Here is a 27,310-nt window from a genome sequence, read left to right as displayed (position 1 = left end):
AAAAACTATAAAAAAAAGAAAAACTGAAGGCTAATTGAAAAGTGAACCACCCCTTTAAAGGCGCTGATAACGGTCTGCCCACAAAATGGTTTTCTGTTGCTGTTTGAACACCAGTTGCATTCATTTTTTTAATTGTGCCCTATTTATATAGCACATAATTCTTTACAGAGAATATATGATGGATTATATCGGCCCCAGCTTCAGTGAAGCTTGCAATTGGATTTCCATAGCACAGGCATACAAAGAAGCTGTGGTCAATGTCATCACTGAAATCGGACATCACCCTGAAGCAGACAAATAGTTAAAACCATTCTTCCTGTTGGACGTGTGCAAGGAGGGAGGAGGGGGGTCTGTTTGTTTGGCCCATGTTCTGGTATGTGTGTTCCTCTGAGAATATTTTATTTTTTTTAACTTTAACTTGTGTATAAGGCATTTCCTCCTGGGCCAGTGATCTACAGCTGTATAAGACCTCCCTCTGTCCCATCAGCTTCCTGCAGAGGGCTAATAGTGCTGAGTGTATTCTGTGCAGCGCAGAGCAAAGTGGACATTTGTCTGTTCCTCATCTCCTATCACATCAGTTGAATCACAGACTTCCTTTCCATCTGTCTGACTGTCTCTCTCTCCCTCTGTCTTTATAACCAGTAAGTCCTTTCACGAGGAACAAAATCTGGATATCTGTGACTACTTCATTCAGCCTTACCCTGTGCCTCTCCGCCCAGCTGTGATACCACTCTGCCTCTTGCAGGGAGCTTATTCTAAGCCGACACCACTGGACACAGGCTAAAAAGTGCCCTAGAAACGGGAAGAAGAGATTCAGCAAGATGAAAGCATTACAGTTAATGCTTTTTGTTCTCTGCCTCACCATGGGACACACAAGTAAGTCTCTGTCCAATTGATTATTGATTGTATGTGGTTGATTTCAAGATAAGACCATACTATGTTCTTGTAGAAAGGTAGACGTTCTTTCAAAGGCAGGTTGGTTGATATCAATTGCCTCTTTTGTGTCTCTTGTCCTCACGTCTCTGTCCAAGTGATTATTAATTGTATGTGGTTGATTTCAAGATAAGACCATTCTATGTTCTTGTAGTGACTTCTCTTGCTTCAGTGTAGAAAGGTAGACGTTCTTTCAAAAGCAGGTTGATTGATATCAATTGCCTCTTTTGTGTCTCTTGTCCTCACATTCTTTGTTGTGACACAACAAAAAGAGTAAATGATCCCCGTTGCCAGAGAAGAAGCAAAGCTATAAAGTTAGAAGCAGCTCTTTAACATCTTCTTAGAGCACAGAGGTGGAGAACTTCTTATAGTACTATGTACGGTCTTCTCCAGCTGTTGGGAAATAGATACCTGGAGCTCTAATTCACAATGTCCTTTCTGTCCTAAATATTTGTTTCATGAAACTTCAGATGAACTGAATCCACAAATTTTGGATTTGGAATTTGGCTCAATCCAGAAACCTATTGTGGATTTGGAATTTGGCTGAATACAGAAACATATTGTGGAGTTGGTGTATGCCTACCTGAAACCAAAACCTTCCTCGTTTTCCCCTAATTTGATCTTGAAATGGTTTCATTTAATTGCTACAGTTTTGACTATGACTTAATTGTGGACACTTTTATAATCAAAAACGCATTTCTAAAATGAATCAAGTGTTTCTTTATTGAGGTCAAAAAGAGAAAAGATCCTACAATGATGATCTTAAACCTGTGGCTCTCCTGATGGGATGCTGAAAATTGTAGTTTGGAAAGTAGGGGGTGACTGCTTGAAAATCATTTCCCAAAGAAGACACTAGTAAGGATGAAAAGAAATATTAGCTGTATATATCTGCCTGGATAAACGCTCAAGTGTATGCTGGGTCTTGTAATTTTGCAACACTTCAGATGGCTTCCATAACCTACCCTTGACCTAAAGTGAACACCCAAACGCAGATGGCCAATATGCAAAGTAGGAGCTGACACCAGTAAAATAACAGGAACTAAACACTTCATCTACAATTTTTTTTTTATCACATGCTAACTATTTATCCATTCCCGGAGGAAAAAACAGCACGGCAATACTAAAGTAATTACTATATGTATTCTTTACCCTAACTACTATATGAACATATAGACAAGATCATGTAACTTCAATGCATTAAAGTTACATTATAATATGAAGTTACATAATATGTACTAATTCTAAAACATTCTATATTAAAGACTATACCTTGACAAGTATTATGTTTTCAATGCATTAAAGTTACATTATAATATGAAAACATAATACTTGCCAAGGTATAGTCTTTAATATAGAATGTTTTAGAATTAGTACATATTTTTAATATATGTAATGCCATGATGCCCCACTATAGTCGTTGGACTACAAGTCCCAGAAAAGTGAAATCCTTTGGTTGGTGGATGCTAGGACTTCAGCAACAGTTTAGGTAATCCAGCTGTGGTGTATGCATGGCTGCATTCTCAGCATTGTCTACAGGCTTGGATGTGGAGATGTTTTTAAATCAGCAGTTCCTTAAAAGGCTAGCTCATAATGGTTTTTGATGTTGTGAGAACCAAAAAGGGGGGGTTTCCTCAAGGCTCTGAAATATATTCCACGTCCTCTGGATTAAATTCTTCTCATTTATTACACCCCCTGGATTTGCTGCTTGGAATGTAGCATGTCATGGGAAAGATGGAACAATACTAGTCTCTGCATGGGGTAGCTGGATCAAGATTATTGTCTTTTATTCTTTAACATGTGACCATGTACAGTATATGAAATATCCCACCACTGTACTACAGAACCTTATAGACCCATAGGTCACCAGTGAGATAAAAATCCATGCTTGTTTTCCATTTGTCAGCATTTTGTATCTAATGAGGAACAAAATCAGGTCAACTTCTTGTTCTTCCCCAGCTGGTAGCATTTTGCTACTGTCACTTCAGTATGCAGCCTGCCTGTGGATTGCTTGACAAACTCCTGGGGATCACAAACCAAATCCAGATGTTGATCAGGTCAGCCATTTAACTTGGCCTGCCATCTGCAAACCTTAAACCAAATGTGCATCAAATTTAATGTAATCACTTTGATATATTCCATGCAGTAATATGGCAGCTGAGTGGCTTTGATAAACAGGCAAAATGGATTATAGGGAGGAGGTTGGAGACAGGATGGAGCCTGGTCTTGTCAGGTCCATCTTGGTACAATTCAATAGCAAATAGTAATTAATCCATATTATCCATTCACTCTCATAGCATAGCTCGTTAGGCATGTAGGAGATGGAAACTGTTTTAAACAATAAGGACCTTACTGCTGTATAGAGTATGGTAAAAAAAAAAAACATATTCCAGTTATATTCTCTTTGTGGGTCCCTTCCAAATGTTTGGACTACAGAATGGGGGTCTGGGGGACATCTTATATCACATCCCAAAGCTGGCCAGTACCATTCCTGGATTGATCAATGGGGTGAAGGTGCAGAGGCCATGCAGCAAGTTCTTTGTGACTGAAACGGTTCTTCCATCCCTGGTGGCTTATTCCAAGTGCCGTGTCCCAGCGTCTGGCTGTCTCCATCCTGTTAACATTTGCATAGAGCTGAAGTGCTCCTCCATCCTGTTTCTAGCTAGGGCTGCGAGGTGTGGGAGGTCTGGCCAAACTCTCCAGGGCTCTGTTGTGTAAGGAAAAGGAACGGTTTAATGTACTCTCCATACTTTCTCGTTGAAACCTTTAGAATCTAAAGCCTGTTTTTAACCTTAGAAAGTTAAAATAAACATCTGTACTCTGTGTCTTCCTGTTCCATCTTCTTGTTCCCCTCAGTTTCCCCTGTATTCTAATTCCATTTACTTCCTCTTCTACCCCAGAGGGTTAATAAGACAAAAAACAAAAAAAACAGCAACAAATTAAATAGTGTGCGGATTGGATGATTGTAAAAATTTTGGGGATAGGGTTAGGTGGCCTATGTATATTATTTGGGTGTCCATAACTTCTAGCTGTATTACTGAATACCTAAATGTCTTGTCCATTCTCTGCTGTCTATTTTATTCAGTGTATTAGGTCTTTTTTCACAATACTGTACTGTGTGTAGTGCAATATCGGCAGTGTGAAATCCGATCTCACCACTCCAATCACTCTGGTACCCGCTAATAATTTGTTACACCAAATATGCTGCAGACCACAACACAGACTATAGGAGTCATTTACTACAGGGTGCAAAGAACAGCTGCAAACAGCCATGTTTTTTTTCATTGCACCCTATACTTTGTACCAAGGGCACTGGTCTATGCACTCTGGAATGTAGCACATAGTGTTTTAGCAGTGCTGTTTTTATGAGGCAAGAGCTGGGCCCTCTTGCCACCTAACATAAGCCTACATTAATTCTCTTTCTCCCTGCACCCTGGTTTCACAACTATTTCCGAATGATGGTTACAGTGTTTTCTCTCCTTTGTCTCAGACACACATATCTATGATCTCTTTTATTCCAGGCCTTTCATTTATCAGTCTTTCTCAACACATATCTCCTCTCCAAATCCTATATATCTCATGTTCTTCAGCTTCATCTTCTTTTAAGTCAGCTGATTTTCCTTTCACGTTTCCTCTTTTGACAGCTACTGTAATGTTCTTGCCCTTTAGCCTTTATCTCTCTTGCTCTCTTTTTGACCCTAATATAGAACATATTTTTATGCTCTTTTGCCCTTTCTTTAAGCCTTGTATTTTCTTTTGCTGTTTTCCCTCCCCTTTCTCTTTTGTTATCACCATGTGTCTTAATATTTTTATCTTCCACTTTTGGGTTTTGGTGAGAGGATACTGTATAAACATGCAGCTGTGATGGAGAGGTGTGTTCATGGCCAAAGTTGATATTCGGGACTTATGACCTCCAGGTCCAGACTTAGAAATCTGTGGATTCTGCAAATGCTGTAAGATGCCATAGACAGTGAATATTTATTAGGACTGTGTACCTGAAATTCCAGGGCCTAGTAGGCTTGGTGACCTACTAAACAGTACAAAAAATGGCACAATGCACCCAGTTTGTGGATGTTACACCCTGCATTCTTGTCTTGTAAAGTTGCTACAGGTCAGGTGCAAAAGCTAGGGACAATTTTACAGCACATATACTGTATAATATATAATAAATTCTCTAGATGCCCATTCTATATATCATATACTAAACTCTCTAGATGCCCATTCACCATTTGAGCCTTAAGAGGACACAAAGACATCCACTGAAATAAAATTAGTTTTTTTATTTTTACACATATAAAGGGATTTTTCAGGGGTGTATCATGGTGTGCTGCCGTCGCCTCTCACACTTATCTCCAACGCATACGCATGTACTGTGGTGTAGTACTGGGCCAAGGGGAACATATTATTCTTATTAACCTTTCTTTATATTGCTTTGTTTAGGACAATGGCAAATAGGATGGCTGCAATTGTTTTACCACCCAAGCCATTTCCAGGAGACAAGATTGTTAAAAAATGCACCACCCTGAATGATAATCACCTTGACCCTGAAAATACACTCAGAAATGTGACTGTGGTCTAGAGCAGTGATCCCCAACCAGCAGTTCATGAGTAACATGTTACTCACCAACCCTTGGATGTTGCTCCCAGTGGCCTCAAAGCAGGGGCTTATTCCTGGTTTGGAGGCAAATTTTGGTTGCATAAACCCAGATATACTACCAAAAAGAGTCACCTGTAGGCTGTCAGTTCACATAGGGGCTGCAAAATAACCAATTACAGCCCATTTCTGGCTCCCCAGTGACTTTTTCCATGCTTGTGTTGTTCCCCAACTCTTTTTACATTAGAATGTGGCTCACGGAAAAAAAAAAAGGTTGGAGACCCCTGGTCTAGTGGATTTACATTCAGGTTCCTGTAGGGGCAATTTAGAGCATTATGTCATTCAAGTGGCAAAATGCTATAATTTGCCCCGTCTGCCATTGCCCTTAGACAGTGCTTTACATAGATTGTTCACCATTGATATTTACCCCTACCCCAGCTGACTTTACAATCAACTTCTTGCAGATAGTGCCCTATGTTGAAACTGATCTCAGAAACCCAGAGATACAAGGCAGTAGTGCTAAGCAGCAAGTCACCACGTTGGCAGCTATTATGCAGTTATCTGCATCTGTGAATATTTACTTGTTTCGCAGCCGGGCTCTTAGTTGAGGGGAGACTCTGAGACGCGTCGTGGCTCAGAATCCTAAGTGTGATGCTGGTGTTGGTGGGGAGGAGGAGGCTGTGTTTATTTTTGATTCTAGGGAACTTCCCTTCTACATTTTCTTTCCTATCTGATCCAACGAGCGCCTCTCTCCCCGGCACCCGTCTGTGCGACTTTATCTGATAATGACATAATGTGGTGCCAACTTGTCAGTGACGCAGGTCCTACAAGGGTACTGGTAGGCGGCACAAGTTCTGAGCCCAGCCTTCTCAATGCAGTTACCCAAGAAACAAAAATTCCCAAGACTCCTGTCACTTCCTGCAACATGTTTCATTCCTCAAATACAGGAATAGTCAAAATGTAACTCTCAAGCTGTTGCTGAATTATGTATCCCAGCAAAATCTACTAAGAATAATTATGTATGTGCAAAGCAGAAGCGTAACTATGGAGGAAGCAGGCACTACAAATGTTGGGGGACAAGTAGGTTTTGGGTCCCATGGGGGCTAACTAACAATTTTTATTATCGTTAAAGGGGTGGTTCACCTTTGTTATAAAATAGCTAATTCTAAACAATATTTTAATTGATCTTCATTTTTTCTTTTTTTTTATTGTTTTTGAATTATTTGCCTTCTTTTGACTCTTTACAGATTTCAAATGGGGGTCACTGACCGCCATCTTAAAACATATGCTCAAACAAGCTACAAATGTATGGTTATTGCTACTTTTTATTACTCATCTTTTTATTCAGGCCCTCCCCTATGCATATTCCAGTCTCTTATTCAAATCAATATTTGGACTCTAGCAACCTGATTGGTGAAAATGCGAAATTGAGAGCCACTGAGTAAAAAGCTAAAGAACTCAATAAATAAAAATGAAAAACTATTGCAATTTGTCTCAAAATATCACTCTCTATATCATACTGATTATTTTACAGCAGCGCTGTTTATACAAAGCAGCTTCATGGAAAATACCCTATTCCTAAAGTTTAGGGAGGCCTTAAAATGATTTGGAGAGGGGCCCAGTAACTTCTAACTTTTGCATGTCAGTCCAGCTGTAGACTTGTAGATCGAATAGGTCTATCTGAGGCCTTTTTATGGCCACAGATCCTGCTCATTGGCTTTAAAGGCTTCTTTACAACATTATATTTGTATAATATGGGGTAACACAAGGAGGTGGCCCTTTACATGGGAAAATTGGATTGGATGCTACAGTTGGGTTGTTCCTTTCCTATTCAATGCAGTACATATATGCCCATGGTTGTCCTTCATGTACCTGTATACAACAGCCCGTTGCATAGGGCCAGGGAGGAGAAAAGCTGTATACAGGGACTGCCTGTTGCATCCAGATAAGGGATGTTTATGCTGCCAGCAGGAAATGGAGCACAATAGTGAGGTCTCATGTCTGTGACCCAGCATGGGGGTTGGTTGTAAGCCCCATCATTAATTAAAGTTCCTATTAATCTATGCTAAACTTGGAGGCATCTTTCCCCAGCCCTGAGCAGGAAGCAGCCCACACACTCCGAGGGCAAGAGGCTATTTATACAACACAGAACCGGTGCATCTGACTGACCGTGAAGCACGTGGTGGAACAAAAGGGGAACTCCAGTTCCACGAGAAGGCCCTTCCCACTGCTGAGTGACATGAGATTGTGACTCAATCAGATTGTCCCTACTATTGCATGGAGAATATTGGCAGAGTGCCACTGTCCTTCCTATGTCAAGGTCACAACTCCACACACACACAAAGATGCATAAAACATGATGGTGGTTGCTTGCAATCTAGATCTATGCATCCAACCATTTGCACTACGGATGCACCAGACCTAACAAAGGTTACGTCTGTAATTTGTGGCCCTGACCCATGTACTGTTCTGGGTCCGGGTCAGACAGTGTTCCTCAGTGATCCCCAACCATTTAACTGACCAGTACCTGCCATACGCAGGTCATCACCATTTCAGGGGGAAGGGTGTTTTGACTGCCGTTGTCTTTTCTGAGAGCAGAGAGGAGGTCAAGACTGCTTATGAAATAGTCCTATTGCATGGGGATTGATATTTTATCTCGGAGACAAAAGGGATTGTTCCAGATCTCTTCCTATTATAGATACTGGGGATGACAGATAGGGATTTTATCTGTGTCAGGTCTCAGGGTAAAAACAGACTTAGTAGGGTCCCACTAGATCAGGGGTCCCCACCTTTTTTACCAGTGAGCCACATTCAAAAATAAAAAAATTTGGGGAGCAACACAAGCATGAAAAAAGTTCTTGGGTGCCAAATAAGGGCTGCAATTGGCAATTTGTGAACTATGTGAACTGGCAGCCTACAGGAGGCTCAGTTTGGCAGTGCATCTGGTTTTTGTGCAACCAAAAATAAGCATCTGCTTTGAGGCCACTGAGCGCAACATCCAAGGAGTTGGTGAGCAACATGTTGCTCGCAAGCTACTGGTTGGGGACCACTGCACTAGATATTTAAAATAAGTATTTTTAACATGGCAATGGTTTATGTAGCTGAGATACAAATCCTACATACCAGATGCCTCTCATTGCTGCAATCCAATGCCTGGATAGATTTCCTAAAAACCACGGGATCTATTGGTGATCTGCATACAGCCAGGACAAGTATACAGAGAATAAATATTACCTTACGTAGTGGGGAAACATGGGGGAGGCCCATATTTAAGCTAAAAAAAAAGTAATGTTTAATTGTGTGGAGACTTTATGCTACACATGAACAGTCTTCATAGTCTTAGAAGCATCTTCTGGAGTAAGGACAAAGCTTTGTGGAGAGTTCCTTCCCATATCATGCTCCCATCTTCATCCTTTGTTTACTATACACCTCTTTATTGTTGGGCTAACATTAATGTTTTGCACTTGCAGATCCAGTGAATTATCTGAATTGTGCACCAATGGATATAAAAAACATCACAGTGATATCAGACAGCACCATCCGGGGCTGCGTGAGTCAGGGGTCTAAAAAGCAGGTCTATGTGCTAAATATCCAGACAGATATGGTGAGTACATGGCATGAGTCTGAAAATATTGTTGTTATTATTAACGATAAATTACTCTATTTATGTAGCGCTAACATATTCTATAGTGATTTATGGAGATTACACATCATTCACATCAGCCGCTGCCCCAGTGCAGCTTAAAATCTAAGGTCGTGATCACATTCTCATACACTGTGCTCAGTTTGATCATCAGCCAATGAACCTACTTGTATGGTTTTGGAGTGTAGGAGGAAACTGGAGTACCTAGAGGAGACCCATGTAGACATAGCGAGAACATGCACACTCCTTGCAGATAGTGCCCTGAATGGAAATGAACTGAAGAGCCCAGCGCTGCAAGGTAGCATTGCTTACCATAAGTTGAAAAGAAATTTCTTCGGGTGTATTTTCATGAAATCTCAGGTGATCGGTCAGAAATTGTCTAATAAGGTTGGCCTTTTTATTTTGCTTGGCCTATCTGTGAACATAAAGAACTTACATTTAGGGCCCTGGGGCTCTGATTAAAGGTAGAAATACCTAGGTGCACCCTGGTCTGCCAAAAATAATCTACACAGACTTTTAGTTAAGAAGAATTGTGGGTATGAGTGTGGGTATGAAGTCTGAAGTTAAAGGCACTGATTGCACAGGGTGTAGTGTGTGCATTTGGGTTATACAGTGTGTATGTATACAAAGAGCATGCAGATCTGGGTGGGGGGAAAATAAGCCATTCTAGGTGTAGAGAAGAATTACTGGAAGTGAAGCAGAAGTTGCCGATTTAATTCAGTCGACGGGAAACAATGTCTGCCTGGAGGCAAAAATAGAAAGTGAGTCGGATCTTGAGGCGGCATCATCGAGGGCGACACTTTGTCGTTGTGGAACGCAAAAACCATGGGGTCATTTTGCCGGCCAAACACCCTCTTTTGTAAGAGGGCAGGAAAGACCCTGTTGGCTTTGCTTCAGTTACAATGTAAGAAAGAAAAAAGGGTAGATATGAAGATAAAGTGAATAAGGCCACGGACCTTCTATTATTCACATTCGCACTGTGAAATAGGGAATTTTTACGGACTCAGAACTAAACTGTTGCTCTGTTCTGCCTTTTGGCTATTGCTTTAAAAATAAAGAAATGCAATTAAAAACAAATGTTTTGGCTCCAGTTAGTGCATACAATAAGACTTGTGGACAAAACAAATAGCGGATGGAAAAACATGATTAATTCCACATGCTCATCCAGCGAGGGATATACAGGGAGACCAACAGAAATAAGATTTCACCATCACATAACAAGAGAGATTCTTTACTATTATCCTGCCAAGTTATGGAAAACATTACAGAGGTGTCTCATTCATGAGGGTGCACAAAATAGGGGAGAGAGGTTTTTAAAAGGTGTCTGTCATCATAATTAAGGGAAACTGAACCCTAAAACGAACTTGTAGCATTAGGCGGACCATGGCATTCTAAGTTGATCTTCATGAAAAATAACTTTTAGTATGATGTAGAGTGTGATATTCTGAAAAAAATTTGCAATTGGGTTTCCTTTTATTATTATTTGTGAGTTTTTGTTTTTTTTCAATTATTTAGCTTTTCGCTGAGCAGTTCTCCAGTTTGAAGTTCAGCAGCTATCTGGTAACTAGGGTCCAAATTACCCTAGCAACCAGGCAGTGATTTGAAAATGAGACTGGAAGATGCTTAGGAGAGGGCCTGAATAGAAAGATAAGTAATAAAAAATAACAAACAATAACTGAATTGCATGTGCAGGCCCGAATTTGTGGAAAGGCCTCCTAGGCCCGGGCCTAGGACGGCAGGATTTTAGGGGGGGCGGTATGCTGCCCAACCACACCCACATTGGTTCAAAAACACTGGGAATGCGCTGGAGACACAATATTTTTTTAAATCTCCTATGCGCCAATCCCCATTGATGATGAAAATTTGCACAAATAAAGGAGAGGGGACAAGGGCGACGAACGGCATTGGGCCTAGGGGCTCCCACTATGTAAATCCGGCCCTGTGCATGTGGCTTCTCCAGTCAGAAATCACTCTGGATATCTGTCTCCCTGCCCCTTACGTATTTGGGATTGTTGCTTCTTGTCAATTCAGCCAGTGGCATAACTAGGTGATCATGGGCCCCACAGCAAATTTATTTTAGGGCCCCCAAAATATCCACAGGTTGTCCTGTTTCAACCATAAATATTGAAATTGCTTATAAAGTAAGTGATTGTTTATAAAGTAGGACCTCATGGGGCCCCATATACCTCCTGGGCCCCCTGCAGCTGCAGGGTCTGCTTTCTCTAGTTATGCCCCTGAATCCAGCACAGCTCTGTAAAGGTGTCCATACTTTGGCTGTCTGATAGGTACATAGACCAAAAGGACAGATACTTTGTATACCAAAAGCTCCATGAGGGCCTCCAGATGCCTGGACCCAATCTGGGCAAGTATAGCCAGCTTTAGTGCATACCTCCTAACATTTTGGAAATAAAAGGTGGGACAAAAAAATTTGCCAAAAGCCAATTCTGTTAGAAACTTTGTTTATTTTTCTGGCTGTTCAGTGCAGAGAAAAACGTGATTTTCCAGTACAAAGAGGGACTGCGGGTTGAGCTGTCAAAAGAGGGACTGTCCCTCTAAAAACGGGACAGTTGGGAGGTATGTTAGTGTGAAATCAATTTTGGAACAGCAGCCGACAGTTTGGATACGTAACAACTGATAGCTGGTTGTTTTATTATCAAGCAGTCAGTTCCACCAACCAAAATTTGTAGAATAAAAAGAAATTGTACATTTTTCTACTAAGAAATTTTTACTGACTGAAAAGTAAGTTTCCCAATGTTACATAAAATCCTTCCTGAAATTTCTGTTGTTTATGTCGACTCCACTGTGCTTTGTTCATATTATGATATGAAATCTCTCCTCTTGTGCTGTCAGTAAACCATATTGCTTTTCCTGGGTCTCATCATAAAATTGCATTATCTGAATTTTTCCACATCCTTTTCCCAGATAGGATCTTATTTTTTAAATCACAAGACTCATCAAATAATAGAGAGTATATCATGTATTTTAGAAAATGTTAACATTAAAGGAGAGCTAAATGCTATTCATTCATCAGTTTATAAAACAGAGACAGGTTGATCTTAATTTAATTAAATAATAATTAATTTCATTAAAAGGGTGGTTCACCTTTAACTTTTAGTATATTATAGTATGGCCAATGCTAATCAACTTTTCAATTGGTCTTTATTATTCCTTCTTTATAGTTTTTTGTATTATTTACCTTCTAAGTCTTTCCAGATTTCAAATGGGGGTCACTGACCCATCTAACAAAACAAATGCTCTGTAACGCTACATAATTATTTTTTTTTCTCATTTTTACTACTAAATGTTCTTATTCAGGCCCTTTCCTATTCCAGTTTCTTAATCAAATTAATGGATGGCTGCTAGGGTAACTTGGACCCTAGCAACGACATTGCTGAAACTGGAAATGGTTGGGATGCTGTATAAAAAGCTAAATAACTCAAAAACTACAAATAATAAAAAAAATGAAGACCAATTTCACGTTCTACATCAGGGATCCCCAACCTTTTGAACCCGTGAGCAACATTCAGAAGTAAAAGGAGTTGGGGAGCAACACTAGCATGAAAAAATGTTCCTGGAGTACCAAATTAGGGCTGTGATTGGCCATTTAGTAGCTCCTATGTGGATTGTCAACCTACATTGAGGCTCTGTTTGGCAGTGCACCTGGTTTTAATGCAATAAAACTCACCTCCAAGCCTGGAATTCAAAAATAAGCACCTGCTTTGAGGCCCCTGGGAGCAACATCCAAGGGGTTGGAGAGCAACATGTTGCTCGCGAGCTACTGGTTGGGGATCACTGTTCTACATTATACTTGAACTCAAAGGTGAACAATCCCTTTAAAAATGTTGCTGATTAGCTCATGAGAGCATAGAATCAGCAAGATAGAATCCCTTAAAGATTTGAGCATATTTTTTCTTGCATAATGGAAGAAAATGTCATTATTACCAGCTTTCCAGTATAGTGGTTATTTGTAAATGTAATTAAAGGCAGTATTTATTTGTCCCTTTCAGCTCTCTGCACTGCTTCTTCCTGGCCTTCAAAACTTTATTTTAGAAGCCAGCTGATAAAAAGAGAGCTGGCTTCTGCTTCAAGGTTCAGAACCAGAGAAAAGAAAAGGAGAAGTAAACATTTACTGGTTTTAATTGTGATTACAAATAACTCAGTTACAATTTTGAATTGTGAATGGCTTACATGTGTGTGAGTACAGCCCCCTTCACAATGATTGGGTGCGTCTACTCCTGCGCTCCCCTGTGGCTGAACGGAAGAAAGCGCAACACAGGGGAGCGCAGGTAAAACCGCCCGTGTGTAAGAGCCCTAATAACCCAGTGGCATAACTAAAGACTCATGGTCCCTAGTTTTGCTAAGGGGTCCCGTCCTTCCTTTGTATACACCCCCATCCATATGATCAGCTTGGTGCCTAGGGTTGCACCAGACAGAAATACAGCCAGAATTGTGGCCACAAACAATGCAGGACTTCTGGTGGATCCCACCAAGGTACCAAGTCCCTGTGGCCCCTGGTAACCCGGTGACCCTTTTTACCCCTTAGGTCCCATTGATAATCTGTGTGGATAGATGAATGCGGTTTTTAGATCTGGATATTTTACTATTTTATTGGGAATGACTATGGGCAAGGCCAGACGTGGCGTTTTTGCAGCGTTTTTTAAAAAAGAACAGCCAGTCGTAAATACGCATAAACTGCACTACCACTGGAACTAATGGAAAACGCACTATGGAAATCCACCACAGGATACACTTTACGTAAGTACGCAGCGTATTTTCAATATGGCGTCCAAATTCAATGAGAAGTGCATGCTGGGAAAAGAATCCTACTTGCTGAAAAACACATGTTGACAGTCGCATGTGGTTTCAGTGGTGTATTTACGCCTGGCTGTTCTTTTTTAAAAATGCAACGTAAAAAGCTGCAAAAACGCCACGTCTGGCCTTGCCCTTAAGTGCATAGTCTTTATTTATTGTAAAAACATGAGCCTTTCATTACTCTGGCTACGGGGTAGGCAATCCTGTAGTTTTTTTGTAATGTCCATTAATCTGAGAAGGGCTTTAGACTAGAAGACATAACTATATTGCTTTTTGTATTGATGTCCATGAAGATGAATGCTGCATTAAAGGAAACACAAAACAAATGAATATAGCATTGCTCAGAAAGCTCTTCTGTTGCTATTTAAATGAACAATTTTACACTGCTAGAATAATGAAAGTAAAATAGGTACTGGACACAGTCTATAAAAAGTTGCTCTGCTTAGAACTGACCAGAGAAATCTTAGACCTCTCTTCTCTGCTCAAAAACGTAATTTTCTGATCAAATAAACAAAGACTTTCCTTTCTACACTAACTTCATTTTCTAACGACTGTATCCAGGCAGCTAAACTGAACAGCAGGTGGTGCTACCGCTTTTGTCTCATAATCATTATATTAGCAGTGTAAAAACTACGAATATCTTGAAAACTAGAAAAAAGGGGGCTGTGACCAAAAGTAAGGCCTGAAAGGGGGCTTAAACTGAAAAAAAAAAAATCAAACCCTACTGATCGATCCATTCCAGGAATTTCTGAGACCTTATTTCATGGTGCTATGTCATTTGTAAAGAGGACTATCGAGCATTAGGATCGGTGGCATACTTAGCCGCCCCTATGGGGTCATGCGGGAGGCTGGGTATAGAACTCACATGTGATTCCCCATACTGGTATTTACATTACATGCATTACGTCCCTACTCAACATACCATAGACCTTTTTATATTTTTTACAGTATGTGGATCTGAAAGTAAGAAGACCGCAGGATTCCCAAATAAAAGATGGAGACTGGGTTCTGATTATAAACACCAACACGTTTTTTGTTAATCTAAGTGTCAGTGGATCTAAACTTCCACTAGTTCTTCATGTGAGTATCCTGGTGCATGCATGCACTCTCTCTCTATATACGTGTATCACGTGGCACTCTAAACCCCATTTGTACTTGTGTCCTTACAAACATTTCACTTGTGATTGTTTTTGATCTCTGTAAAGCTTTTTTTATGCACATAAAAATAGCTGTAGCCAACATTTCTCCTCTTCTTTTCCCAAAGTATCCAAAGAACACTCATGTAAACAAGATGCCATCAGAACTGCATTACAATGAGACTAAAGAATCTCTGATGGGTAAAAGTACAGAGCTTTTACAATGGGCTCAGACCAAATATGGGGAAGTCACATTTTTCGGAGAACTAAATAATCCAGGGAAAGTTTATCTAAACATGGGGACAGGTAAGTGCTTTGCTTTCCAGAAGAGAATGCAGGGGAGGGGGGTGCATGCTGTATATAAAGAAGTATTAATATATATCGATAGATAGATAGATATAGATAGAGATATATAGATATATAGATATAACAAACAAGGGAAAGTTGTGCTCACCACTATTTTTTAAAACCATTAGGCGGGGGTGCAATGAGGGTGTGACCACAAAATACATATAGTCAACTACAAGAGTCTCAATAAGGTAGCATACTTAGGAAGACGGGCATAAAGCATGTTTTATTCACAATATCAGTTGTGCTGGTTTCCTAACAGTATGTATAACTACACTCATCTTAAAGGAGAACTAAACCCTAAGAATGAATATGGCTAAACATGCCATATTTTATATACTGAACTTATTGCACCAGCCTAAAGTTTCAGCTTGTCAATAGCAGCAATGATCCAGGACTTCAAACTTGTCACAGGGGGTCACCATCTTGGAAAGTGTCTGTGACACTCACATGCTCAGTGGGCTCTGAGCAGCTGTTGAGAAGCTAAGCTTAGGGCTCGTCACTAATTATCCATCAGAAAATGAGGTTGGTCTGTAATATAAGCTGATGCTACAGGGCTGATTATTAAATTCTGATGCTAATTGCACTGGTTTCTGTGCTGCCATGTAGTAATTATCTGTATTAATTACTAATCAGCCTTATATTTTGGCATTTATATTCTATATGTACTGTATATTGTGAGTGGGTCCCTAATCTCAGTAAGTGACAGCAGCACAGAGCATGTGCAGTGAATCAGCAGAAAAAAAGATGGGGAGCTACTGGGGCATCTTTGGAGACACAGATCTTTACTGCCAAAGGTCTGAGGTTGCCTTGGGCTGGTACAGAAGCACAGAACATAATGTACAACATTTCTAGCTACTTCTTTAGTTAAGCTTTACTTCTCCTTTAAGACCTTCCCATAGCTACTACATAAGACAAGCAATTAGATCTGAGATTGCCTTCTATTTATTTACAGTTAATACTAGTGTTGTCTCTTACAGCTTTCGGTGACGGGGCTAATCCCTGTGTCTTGCAGGATGGTTTCAGATCTAAGGGAATTCTAGAGTATGAGCTTCGAGAATCAGAAATTCAAGGCTGTGAATTTAAAAACTCCAGCTCCGCTGTTAAAAAAAAAGCCTACATTATGCATGTGACCCACCCTTTTACTTCTCAGCCAAGCTATGCCATTGAGGATTCTAGGTAAAGTCCATGGGATGAAGGGCATTATTCATAATAAGATACTTTGTACATATTTCAAGGGGTTGTTGACCTTTCGTTAATGTTTATTATGATCTCTAGAGCATGATATTCTGAGACAAAATGCAATTGGTTTTAATTTTTTTTTTATTATTTTTGTTTTTTATTATTTAGCTTTTTATTCAGCAGCTCTCCAGATTGATATTTTAGCAATCTGGTTGCTAGTGTCAAAATTACCCTAGCAACCTCACACTGACTTGAATAACAGACTGGAATATGAATATGAGAGGGCATAAATAGAAAGAATAGTACAGGTATGGGATCCATTATCCAGAAACCCATTATCTAGAAAGCTCCAAATTACAGAGTGCCCATCTCCCATAGACTACAGTTTATACAAATGATCCAAACTAAGATATAATTAATCCTTATTGGAAGCAAAACCATCCCATTGGATTAATTTAATGTTTACATGATTTTCTGGTAGAATTAAAGGGGACCCATCACCCCAAAAAAATATTCAAAATAATATTTTAATTACATTAGTCAAGCAAAATTAACTTTAATTATACTATATAAACTATTTTAGTCTTGTTTCCTTCAGTCTGGGAATTCATAATTATAGCAAGCAGGCAGGAACCATATTGTGGACAGCTACCTTACCTAACCTTGCTTTTAAGATACATATATTTTGGTTGCTATTTATTTTAGGCGGTTAAAAGTAAAAGTTAAGTTTTATTCCTACTACGTTGGGATCTCAGGTTAAAATAGTGGGAAGGTGCAATGACATGGGACACACTTTTCTTTTCCTTTCTTTAATTCCTCATATTATGTGACCCTGCACACCACTAATTTGTTTACATATCTCGATCAATGGAGGGTGCTACCTACTATCTTTTTGATGTTATTAAGACAAGCCGTGCATCATCTCAGAATCTTGTTTGTGCACCAGAATGGGGGACCCAATGTCCATCCCCATGTACTGGCTACACAATTAAATGGTTAAGAGAACTGGGAGAATGTTGGGAGAGCAGTGACATCTAGGATGTCAAGTTGCCTCACAAGGAAACTTTGGGCGAATTTGGAAAACAAAGTGCTCCAAGTGCCATCCCGCAGGCGACTTAGATTCTAGCTGGCTGGAAGGCTTTTAGGGGAGATTAGTGGCCCGAAGAAGAGGCGATTTGTCGTCGGGCAACTAAATCTCCCTGAATCTTAGCATATGACCTTACCCTTAGAAATATGGCCCTTAATTATATATAGTATAATATCTGGTATAATTAAGGGACATTTAATGGTTTGTATCGCTAACTAAGAAAAAATAATGTTTGCGGCAAGTATTTGACTGTTTGGTTCAATGGTCTGGAGTCTGGAATACCTTACTAATAGCTCTCCATCTCTTGTATTATTACTCTGCTTGTAGTCGGACAGGTGGATTAGAATGACTTTCTGTTTCTTTTCTCTGCTAGGTCTAAACACATAATAGTGAACTTAGCAGCTAATGTTGTTGAATGTGAGCAAAATCCCTTTCTGATGCTTAAAAGTGAAGAAGGCTTCCAGTGGGATGTCAGATCTACCATTGGCTTTGGCATTGTGGTAAGACTATTGTACGTCATTTACTGCATGCTCTACAAGTGTTAGTAGATATTTCCTTGCTGCAATCTATCCTTACATTTATTGTCATGTCTTTGCCATTTCAGGCATCTGGCACTTATACAGTCCATAACGTTGATAGATCCTTGCCAGGGATATCACTTCCTGATACTAAGGAGGATCTGATCCAGGAAGCAAAAAATAAAGGCGCCGATACTATAGTGTATCTACAAATTCCAAATGCTGTTGCTATCACCCAGTCTTTCCAGTGTGGTGAGTACTGTGCCATTGAAAGGCCACAGAGAAATTTGGGTTTGCAAATTGTACAATCGCACAAACATATAACATTGGCAAAATAGTACAGGAAAGAGGAATTGAGTCAAGGATCAATGAAAGGAGTACATTGTTACTTGTAGGGACTACTAACCCTATAGAAAAGGACACAGGAATTTGCCTGTATTATATAAGCCTTCCTTTCGAATTGTCTCGTGTTTTCAGATATCTTAAACCCGTTCAAAAATAGTGTAAAGTGGTAAAACAAAAGAATGTATTTTATTGATGTACATAGTTAGCATGGTTAGCCAACAGGTGACGCTAAGACCACTTGTGAGCCGAGGGCTCTGTACTTGGTCCTTTGTTTTTCAACATGTTTATTAATGACCTGGAGGAGGGCATTGAAAGTACTGTTTATATGTTTGCTGATGATACAAAATTGTGCAGAACTGTAGGTTCTGTGCAGATGCCATTTTTGCAGAGCGATTTGACTAAGTTGAAAAACTGGGCAGCAAACTGGAAAATTAAGTTCAATGTTGGTAAATGCAAGGTTATGCACTTCGGCAAAAATAATAGAAATACGAGTTATACACTAAATGGCAGTGTGTTGGGAGTTTCTTTAACTGAGAAGGATCTAGGGTTTTTTGTAGATAATAAGTTGTCTAATTCCAGGCAGTGGCCACTAAAGCAAATAAAGTTCTGTCTTGCATAAAAAAGGTCCTAAACTCAAGGGATGAAAACATAATTTTGCCTCTTTATAGGTCCCTGGTGAGGCCTCATCTGGAGTATGCAGTGCAGTTTTGGACTCTACTCCTTAAGAGGGATATAAATGAGCTGGAGAGAGTGCAGAGACTAAGTGCAACTAAACTGGTTAAAGGGACGGAAGACTTAAATTATGAGGGGAGACTCTCAAGGTTGGGGTTGTTTTCTCTGGAAAAAAAGGCGCTTGTGAGGGGACATGATTACACTTTACAAGTACATTAGAGGACATTATAGACAAATAGCAGGGGACCTTTTTACCCATAAAGAGGATCACCGTACCAGAGGCCCCCCCCTTCAGACTAGAAGAAAAGAACTTTCATTTGAAGCAACGTAGGGGGTTCTTCACAGTCAGGACAGTGAGGTTGTGGAATGCACTGCCGGGTGATGTTGTGATGCTGATTCAGTTAATGACTATAAGAGGGACTTGGATGATTTCTTGGACAGATATAATATCAAAGGCTATTGTGATACTAAGCTCTATAGTTAGTATAAATATGGGTATATAGAATTTATGTGAAGGTAGGGAGGGGTGTGTGTTTGGATGCTGGGTTTTTATTTGGAGGGGTTGAACGTGATGGACTTCGTCTTTTTTTCAACCCACTTTAACTATGTGATAGTTTGGGCTAGAGCCATGAGGTGATTGTACAGCAGATTTAGGGAAGTGAGTGTTCAGGTGTAGGTTAGTGGAAGAAGTGTATGTGAGGTCACATCAGAGAATTGGGGTTAAGAGTTCCTTAGCAAAAGAGGCCCCTGTACAGCTAATGACACTCCAGTGCACCCTACAGGACAAGGGCCCTGGATGCTTCAGAAAGGAGAACGCTGGGGTGTTTGAGTAATATGAGTAATTGTGTGATTTATATCCCTTGTTGGCAACCACAGCCCCAGTCTGAACTGTAGGCTGTTCCCTTGCAAGAAGCTGCTGTAACAGTAAAAGTGTTTGTGTTGATAGCATTTACTGTGGGAGTGGATTCTTCTGGCAGCAAAGGCTTTGTACATAAACATCAAAGTGGCAGGTGCCCATAAACAAAAAATGTCTCTACATATAGTAGTATATTATTTTTGTTTCTCTCTCTCATTATTTGTGTCTGTGCCATAGGGTTTTACGTAGGCAGCTTATTATGTTTTAAACTCCTGGCATGCCATGCAGTTTTCCCAATGCCATTCCCAAAAATGACTGGTTTCTTCCTTGTAATGACTTATGCCCTAAAATGACTAGGAGGATATCCGTTCCCAGCTCTCATGTGCTAATTAGCAGAGTTGGTTGATGGTTACCGTTGAGTTAACTTTTAGTATGATGTAGAGGGTGATATTCTGAGACAAGTTACAATTGGTTTTCATTTTTTAATATCTGTGGTTTTTGAGTTATTTAGCTTTTTATTCAGCAGCTCTCGAATTTGCAATTTCAGCAGTCTGGTTGCTAAGGTTCAAATTCCCCAAGCAACCATGCATGGATCTGAATAAGAGACTAGAATATAATTTGGAGAGGGCATGGAAGCAACGCTAATAATTAAAAAATAGCAATAACAATCAGGCCCGGATTTGTGGAAAGGCCACCTAGGCCCGGGCCTAGGGCGGCAGGATTTTAGGGGGGCAGCATGCTGCCCAACCACACCCACATTGGTTCAAAAACACAGGGGATGCGCTGGAGATACAATAATTTTTTAAATTTCCCGTGCGCCAATCTCCATTTCTCCGGTCCCCCTGGAGGGGACAGGGGTGACAAACGGTACTGGGCCTAGGGGTGCCTACTATGTAAATCCAGCCCTGATAACAATACATTTGTAGCCTTACAGAGCCTTTGTTTTTTTAGATGGGGTCAGTGACTCCCATTTGAAAGCTAGAAAGAGTCAGAAGAACAAGGCTAATAAATTAAAAACAATTTTTAGAAAAAGGCCTATTGAAAGGTTGCTTAAAATTAGCCTTTCACTAACATACCTAAAGTTAACTTAAAGGTGAAGACACCCCAACACTGAAAAAGGATGGTATTTTACATTTCAACTGTGCTTTGACAGAACCTACAAAGATGAGCACAACCACTCCTGTTCCGACTGCAAAACATTGTTTCGAGTTACTGAAATACAGTGAGCAAATGGTCAGATGCACGGATAAATACCTGATGGTACAGCTGAATGAGAGAATACAAAAGGTAACGTAAGACCGCTTTCACATCGTGAGACAAAACATTAATTTGGAATGCCTACACAACAAGATTATCTGACACTCTATTAGAAACAATTCAGCCCCACTGTGTTAACTGCAGATTACAGATCCTCAGGGGGCATAAATCAGATATACAGGTATGGGACCTGTTATCCAGAATACTCAGGACTTGGGGTTTGCCCAGATAACAGCTCTTTCCATCATTTGAATTTCCATACATTAAGTCTACAAGAAAATCATGTACACATTAAATAAACCGGATAACCGATCCCATACTTGTACCAGCAAACCAGAAGAATCCCCAAACAATGGAACTCTACTTGAACATATACGCAAGAAGTGTAGCTCATTATTTTTATATTACACACATAAACTAGTAAACATCACTTGCAGGTGAATGGAAACATGCTGTTGGAGCACTGTAGTAAGGTATACTCTAGTCCCCTAAGTAGTAACATTTACTAGTTTCCGGGCATGCTGTTCCAAGTTTCCGTTGATGTTGGAAATGTCTGGTTTTCAGCTTCAAATGGCTACCCGCAAAAGTCAAAGCAATGCCAAATTCATGGACAATGCAATAATGGAAATATAACATAGCAAACTATTTCTATAATTTCTTTTGTTTTTTGACTACTTGGAATAAATGATTGCTGGTCAGTAAAGTATGAATGATTTCTTTTCTCATTACCATATATACTCGAGTATATGCCGAGTTTTTCAGCCCTCAAAATATGCTGAAAAACTCTACCTCGGCTTATACTCGGGTCAAGCACAAAAACGGTCGCCGGCGTCTAAGAATAGTCGCCGGCATCCAAGAATAGTCACCGGCGTCCAAGAATAGTCACCGGCATCCAAGAATAGTCGCCGGCGTCCAAGAATAGTCTTCAAGAATAGTCGCCGTCGCCCAAGAATGGTCGCCGGCATCCAAAAACCAGACGCCGGCACCTCCAATGGCAGCAGAAACCCTCAATTTTTTGATTGAAACTTACCAGAAGCTGCTGCATTTCTCACCCTAGGCTTATACTCGAGTCAATAAGCTTTCCCAGTTTTTGGAGGTAAAATTAGGTACCTCGGGACGGCTTATACTCGAGTATATACGGTATACCCAAAAGAATGTCTTCATCCTCCCATAGAAAATACTGGGATTTGACCTCAGCTGGCTAAGCAACTGCAGTGAAAGTCATTTAGGGTTAAATTTGGGGAGAATGCATATTTTATCTCTTTGATACCGTCAGGCTTGAAGTTCAGTGTTTGCTTAGTTTAACAATAATTAATAAACGTGGGCAACTATCCTTTTTTTTCTAGCGCCAAATATGGGTTACAGTATAGCCTCATTTAGGAAGGTACTGTAGTTGTATACCCTAATACTAATGTTATGATAATATCAATGTCTGATAGTTTTTATCCAGGTGTAAAGATGCAAAAAACACTGGGATTCAGCGAATACATATAAAAAGTATAATATAACAAATATAATATTAACATTTATTTATACAGCGCCAGCATATTTCGCAGCGCTGTATATATACTCTATATAAATTGAGCTCATTATAATCTACTCTTCTTTTAGGCTTGTTTTTCTTGGCCTGTTATCACATTGAAAGACTCTGACTGCCAACTTGAAAAGATAGGAGAGCCCGATTTATATGTCGCATCATTGGAGAAATGCAAAATGAAAAAACACGGTCAATTCTTATTGACCGAGGTGAGTGCACGAAAGTGCTTTGAAAGTTGCTTTAACCTTTATTGGCAAACCTATTTGCTTTGGGGCTTTGGTTTGGTTTGAAGGTAGATGATAACAGCTGCTTGGTATAAATATCCCCTTGGGTGAAGACTGTATGGGAGCATCCATGTGGCTCTTGCCCAATTTCTGCCCCCTCCTGTCACCCATAACAACCCCACCCACAAAATCATTGGTGGCCAACAAGGAAGCATACCTTCCTTGGTAGTCCTGTCACTGCCCTACAGTATGAGTCTTAAGGCCAATGATTGGATAAACATAGACCCTTTGTGCAGATTTGCCAAATCAGGCAGAGACATAAAAAGTTGTGCCCAAACACTAACAGGATCTATGCGATCCAATTGCACAATTTCTTGTGTATAAAGGTTACATTACGTATGTGTGTACAAAAGGGCATGGTGTAAATTTTAGAAAATAAAAAAAAAGTTCGACAACTTTTAGGTGGTGAAAATGCACACATTTACACATTTTTTGTTGTTGTTATTTTCAGGTGATTCAGACATTAGATAAATTCTCAACGGATCCGGTAAGTGCTTGTGTGTGTGTGTGTGTTAGAATCCATACTGTATCGTTTTAACATGTAAAGGGTAAATCTGTAACATGGGGTGGTTGATTGTCAATAAAAGGTAACTATCCCATCATCACACCTTGTGCAAACTTTAGCCTCTGCAAGATATTCTCACCACCATACATTCCCCTGTCACTAGAGATCATGGGTAGACACTTTGCACACCTAATACAGTGTGTATGTGTGTGTGTGTGTGTGTTAATGTGATTCTAATCTCTGCAGGGGATTAATACAAATATACCGTAAGTAAAGTGGTGTATTTGTTAATATAGCAGTGCAACCTGGAGGGGGTCTAGAAACTTTGTTTTGCAGGAGACCGAAAATTATTTTATCCTTCTATTCTGTTGCAGCAAGTAATCAGTTGTTCCGTTATTCCTGTCCAAATGTTGGTGTCACGCAGTCTTGATTTCTCCCAGAATACCAGCAAGTTACAGATTGGTGAAGATATCCATGTGAAGGTACAAACATTTCATGTGTTTTGCTACAGTAGTTCTGCCCTAGTCTAGGGTGTCTGCAATTATTATCTGTTGTTAATATAGCGCTGCCTGGAGTGTTGCCTGTAATGACCCATAGCTCTTGAATGATGATCACTTCCATAAATAAGTCTAGATTGTATTCTACTCAATATGTTGCACCTCCCAGTGGTGGAACTAGATTATATTGGGCCCCACAGCAAGCCCCATTGACCTGTTTTACCAATATATGTTGAAAATGCTTATTAATTAGTACTTCCTGAACCCCCCTGCAGCCGCAGGGTCTGCTTCCTCTTTAGTTACACCCATGGATACTCATAAGAATTACTGTTATAATGAGCTTCCTTATCACTACTTATATGTGTTTTTTTCCCTTGTAGGTTATCACGCATTTTTTGCTTGATGAGTGTTTTTTGGAAGTGGATGAAAAAAAACAGATTGTCAAAGAGAACGTTTTGGTTGAAAAAAACCTTACCTGGAACTTCAGCACGGAGCTTCATTCTACACGTGGCGGAAGGCTGACCTGCATCTTCTGTGTAAACAACAAACGGGTGAGGGTTTCACTTGGCCTCCCTTTATCTCATAAAACCTGTGCAATGGTAGAATATGTGAATCAGACTTAAATCATCCTTAGCATGTTGGCTCGTGCATAGTTATAGTTCAATTCCAAAATCCCTCTATCAACTGGGGACCTTGGGATTTGTAGTTCTAGAATTGTTACATTGCAATTTTTAAATATGTGAGAAGGGGCTGTATTAAAGTGGTATGCTCTGCTTGTAAGTCATTTTCTCCTTTTTTGCTCTCCCCATCTATAGGGTTGCAAGTATTATGAGCAACTGCGTAGCTCTTTGGACGTGACCATTGACGGACCAATAGATCAGAGTAAGTGATCAGTTGAAGCATTTACTGAAATTATTAGTGATTTGCTATCCTAAAAAACTATGTGCAAACTGCTGATTAGTAGCTATGACTTATTTCACCCGGGCAATTTTGCTCTTTTTTATTTTTTTTACATTTTCCCATAAAGCTTACTTCTAACACTAGGTACGCCTTTAAATTTCCCGAAATGTACAGGTAGCTGGTGAACTTCAAGCTCCTAGCAAGGAAAGTTTGGCTTGTATTCTGTAATGTGATATTTGTACATGTGGGGGATGAGAAAGTCCATTAAACATTGTTTAGTTTGGAAATTAATATGAACATCAGCTTGTGTTTTTGAGAGGTGCAGTCGAAGACCCCCAAAAGTAAATTGGAAAATATCTAGGTAGAAGAAAGCAGTATTTATTGAAGCCTATGATTAAGCGTCTTAGGGACACGAAATGCGTAAGGCTCGAGAGGATTGTTTACATTTTTCTACTTTTTAAACCAACTACTTTTGGGCTGATCTATATGTGGCTTCCTAGAATGCCCTAGACTTTTCTTGCTTTGTATATGGAGATGTTAGCCATAGAGAGCAGCTGGCGCCTCTGCTGTCCTTGTCCCCAGGCCAAAGTGATGTCATAGATGACAAACAGTCAGGACAGGGCCGACTGCCGACCTCAGGAAGGAGTGTGCATTGACCTTAGCTCAAGCGGGAGGGGAGATGAGAAGGAGAGGAAGGAAGCCACCAAAATCCGAAATAAACAGGAGACCAGAGGAAAGGGGGACAGAAAATGAGGGCTCATCCCCCTGAAGCGGGAGGGAATGTACCAGGGACATAGGGGGAAGAGGGGAAGCCACTGTCTGGATTTTATATTCATCACACAAAACACACTATAAAAACAAATTAAAGACTTGTGAATCGCTAGGGGGAAATGTTGCCAAAATAAACAGAAACCAATTGTGACTGTATCGTTGTGTCTGCTCAGATCCAGGTCTCGGCATGCCGTCTGTACTGGGAATAACCTTTGGGGTCTTTGTGATCGGAGCGCTTCTTACAGCTGCCTTGTGGTACATGTACACCCGCACACGTGAGTATATTAAAGATATTCTTAATTCTTTGCTTTCTAACAATCATGGCCTATCTGAGGATCGGCATCCATTGCAGAAATCAACATAAGCAACAGGCTCACACCAACTATAGAACATCTGTAGATCAGCAACAGGGACAGACAAAACTGTTGTATATTTCCCCCCTTGGGGAGTTGCAGATGAATTAGTTCTCTGATAGGACCCACAAAGAAGCCCACAGCTTTGAAAAGACAACCAAAGGGTTTTTGTTGCCCCCAATCTGAGATCTTTTGCATTTCTATATAAACGAAAACCTTGGTGCTATACATGTGGCAAATTCAATTGAGGGGTTATTAACCTATCCTATTGGCCCAAATCAGGCTTTATATTGCTCTAATTCTGCTGAATTCAGTGAGGGGTATGACCTTCAAAGTTACCCATATTTAATACAAACCTAAGTCTTCTTACATTCTTCTAGGTTTGTCCTTTAAGATGCAGCCAGTCTCTACAGCAGCTGGAGGTTCTGAAAGCAGCAGCACCAACCACAGCATTGATAGTACACAGAGTACTCCATGTTCGACCAGCAGCAGAGCATAACATAGAAGGAGACATCTTAAACCCACCTCCACCCATGCTTCAATTGAGAAGATCCTTAGATCAAAGGAAGAGTGATTGTATAGACAGGTGTTCCGACCAAACAAGACCCAACACAGATCTCTACTGTGAACAGACCAAAACAGACTATTCCCCCCATTCCTACATTGGGCCTTGTAAAGGCAGTAATGATGGAATACTTGCAGGGAAAGGGAAGCAGAAGAGATGGTTGTAGGCAAATGTTTTCAGAGACAAGGAAGAAGCCCACACTCCAGCCTAAGCACTGCGACAAGCTTTTCAGTGCCATGGAAGAACAACAACAAATTCTGGGTCTTGATCATTTGCACTTGCTTTAGTGTTTGCAGCCTACAGTAGCCATTCATGAGACCAAAACCCAGTGAAGGTTTTCCCACTGGCTAATAATTTAAGGATTTGGAAAACTAAAAGCATTACTTGCCACTTGTTCACATTATTGTATTCTAATCATGGGTTACTTTTGAACCCATGAATCACTTCTGTTTCTTTCATTTGTAAATGTATTTGGGATATGCATATCCTTAAACATGCTATTATTCTGCTCTACTTTC

At 40.1% G+C, this 27,310-nt stretch overlaps 1 protein-coding gene across 1 annotated transcript; it reads left to right on the top strand.

The window, feature by feature from the left end:
• Nucleotides 1-476: 476 nt before the first annotated feature.
• LOC108705033 (endoglin) lies at nucleotides 477-27,310 on the top strand. Its single transcript, XM_041573262.1, has 15 exons — nucleotides 477-876; nucleotides 8,995-9,128; nucleotides 14,928-15,059; nucleotides 15,244-15,421; nucleotides 16,444-16,642; nucleotides 18,106-18,232; nucleotides 18,337-18,502; nucleotides 21,277-21,410; nucleotides 22,992-23,126; nucleotides 23,653-23,688; nucleotides 24,081-24,188; nucleotides 24,584-24,754; nucleotides 25,019-25,085; nucleotides 26,048-26,149; nucleotides 26,608-27,310. The coding sequence occupies exons 1-15, from the start codon at nucleotides 822-824 to the stop codon at nucleotides 26,724-26,726; spliced, it is 1,863 nt and encodes a 620-aa protein (XP_041429196.1). The 5' UTR covers nucleotides 477-821; the 3' UTR covers nucleotides 26,727-27,310.

This window comes from Xenopus laevis, chromosome 8L (assembly GCF_017654675.1).
Source record: "Xenopus laevis strain J_2021 chromosome 8L, Xenopus_laevis_v10.1, whole genome shotgun sequence".
NCBI classification, from domain to species: Eukaryota; Metazoa; Chordata; class Amphibia; order Anura; family Pipidae; genus Xenopus; species Xenopus laevis.
The sequence above is the reverse complement of the archived record's forward strand: the minus strand, read 5'-3'. Positions and strand labels throughout refer to the sequence as shown.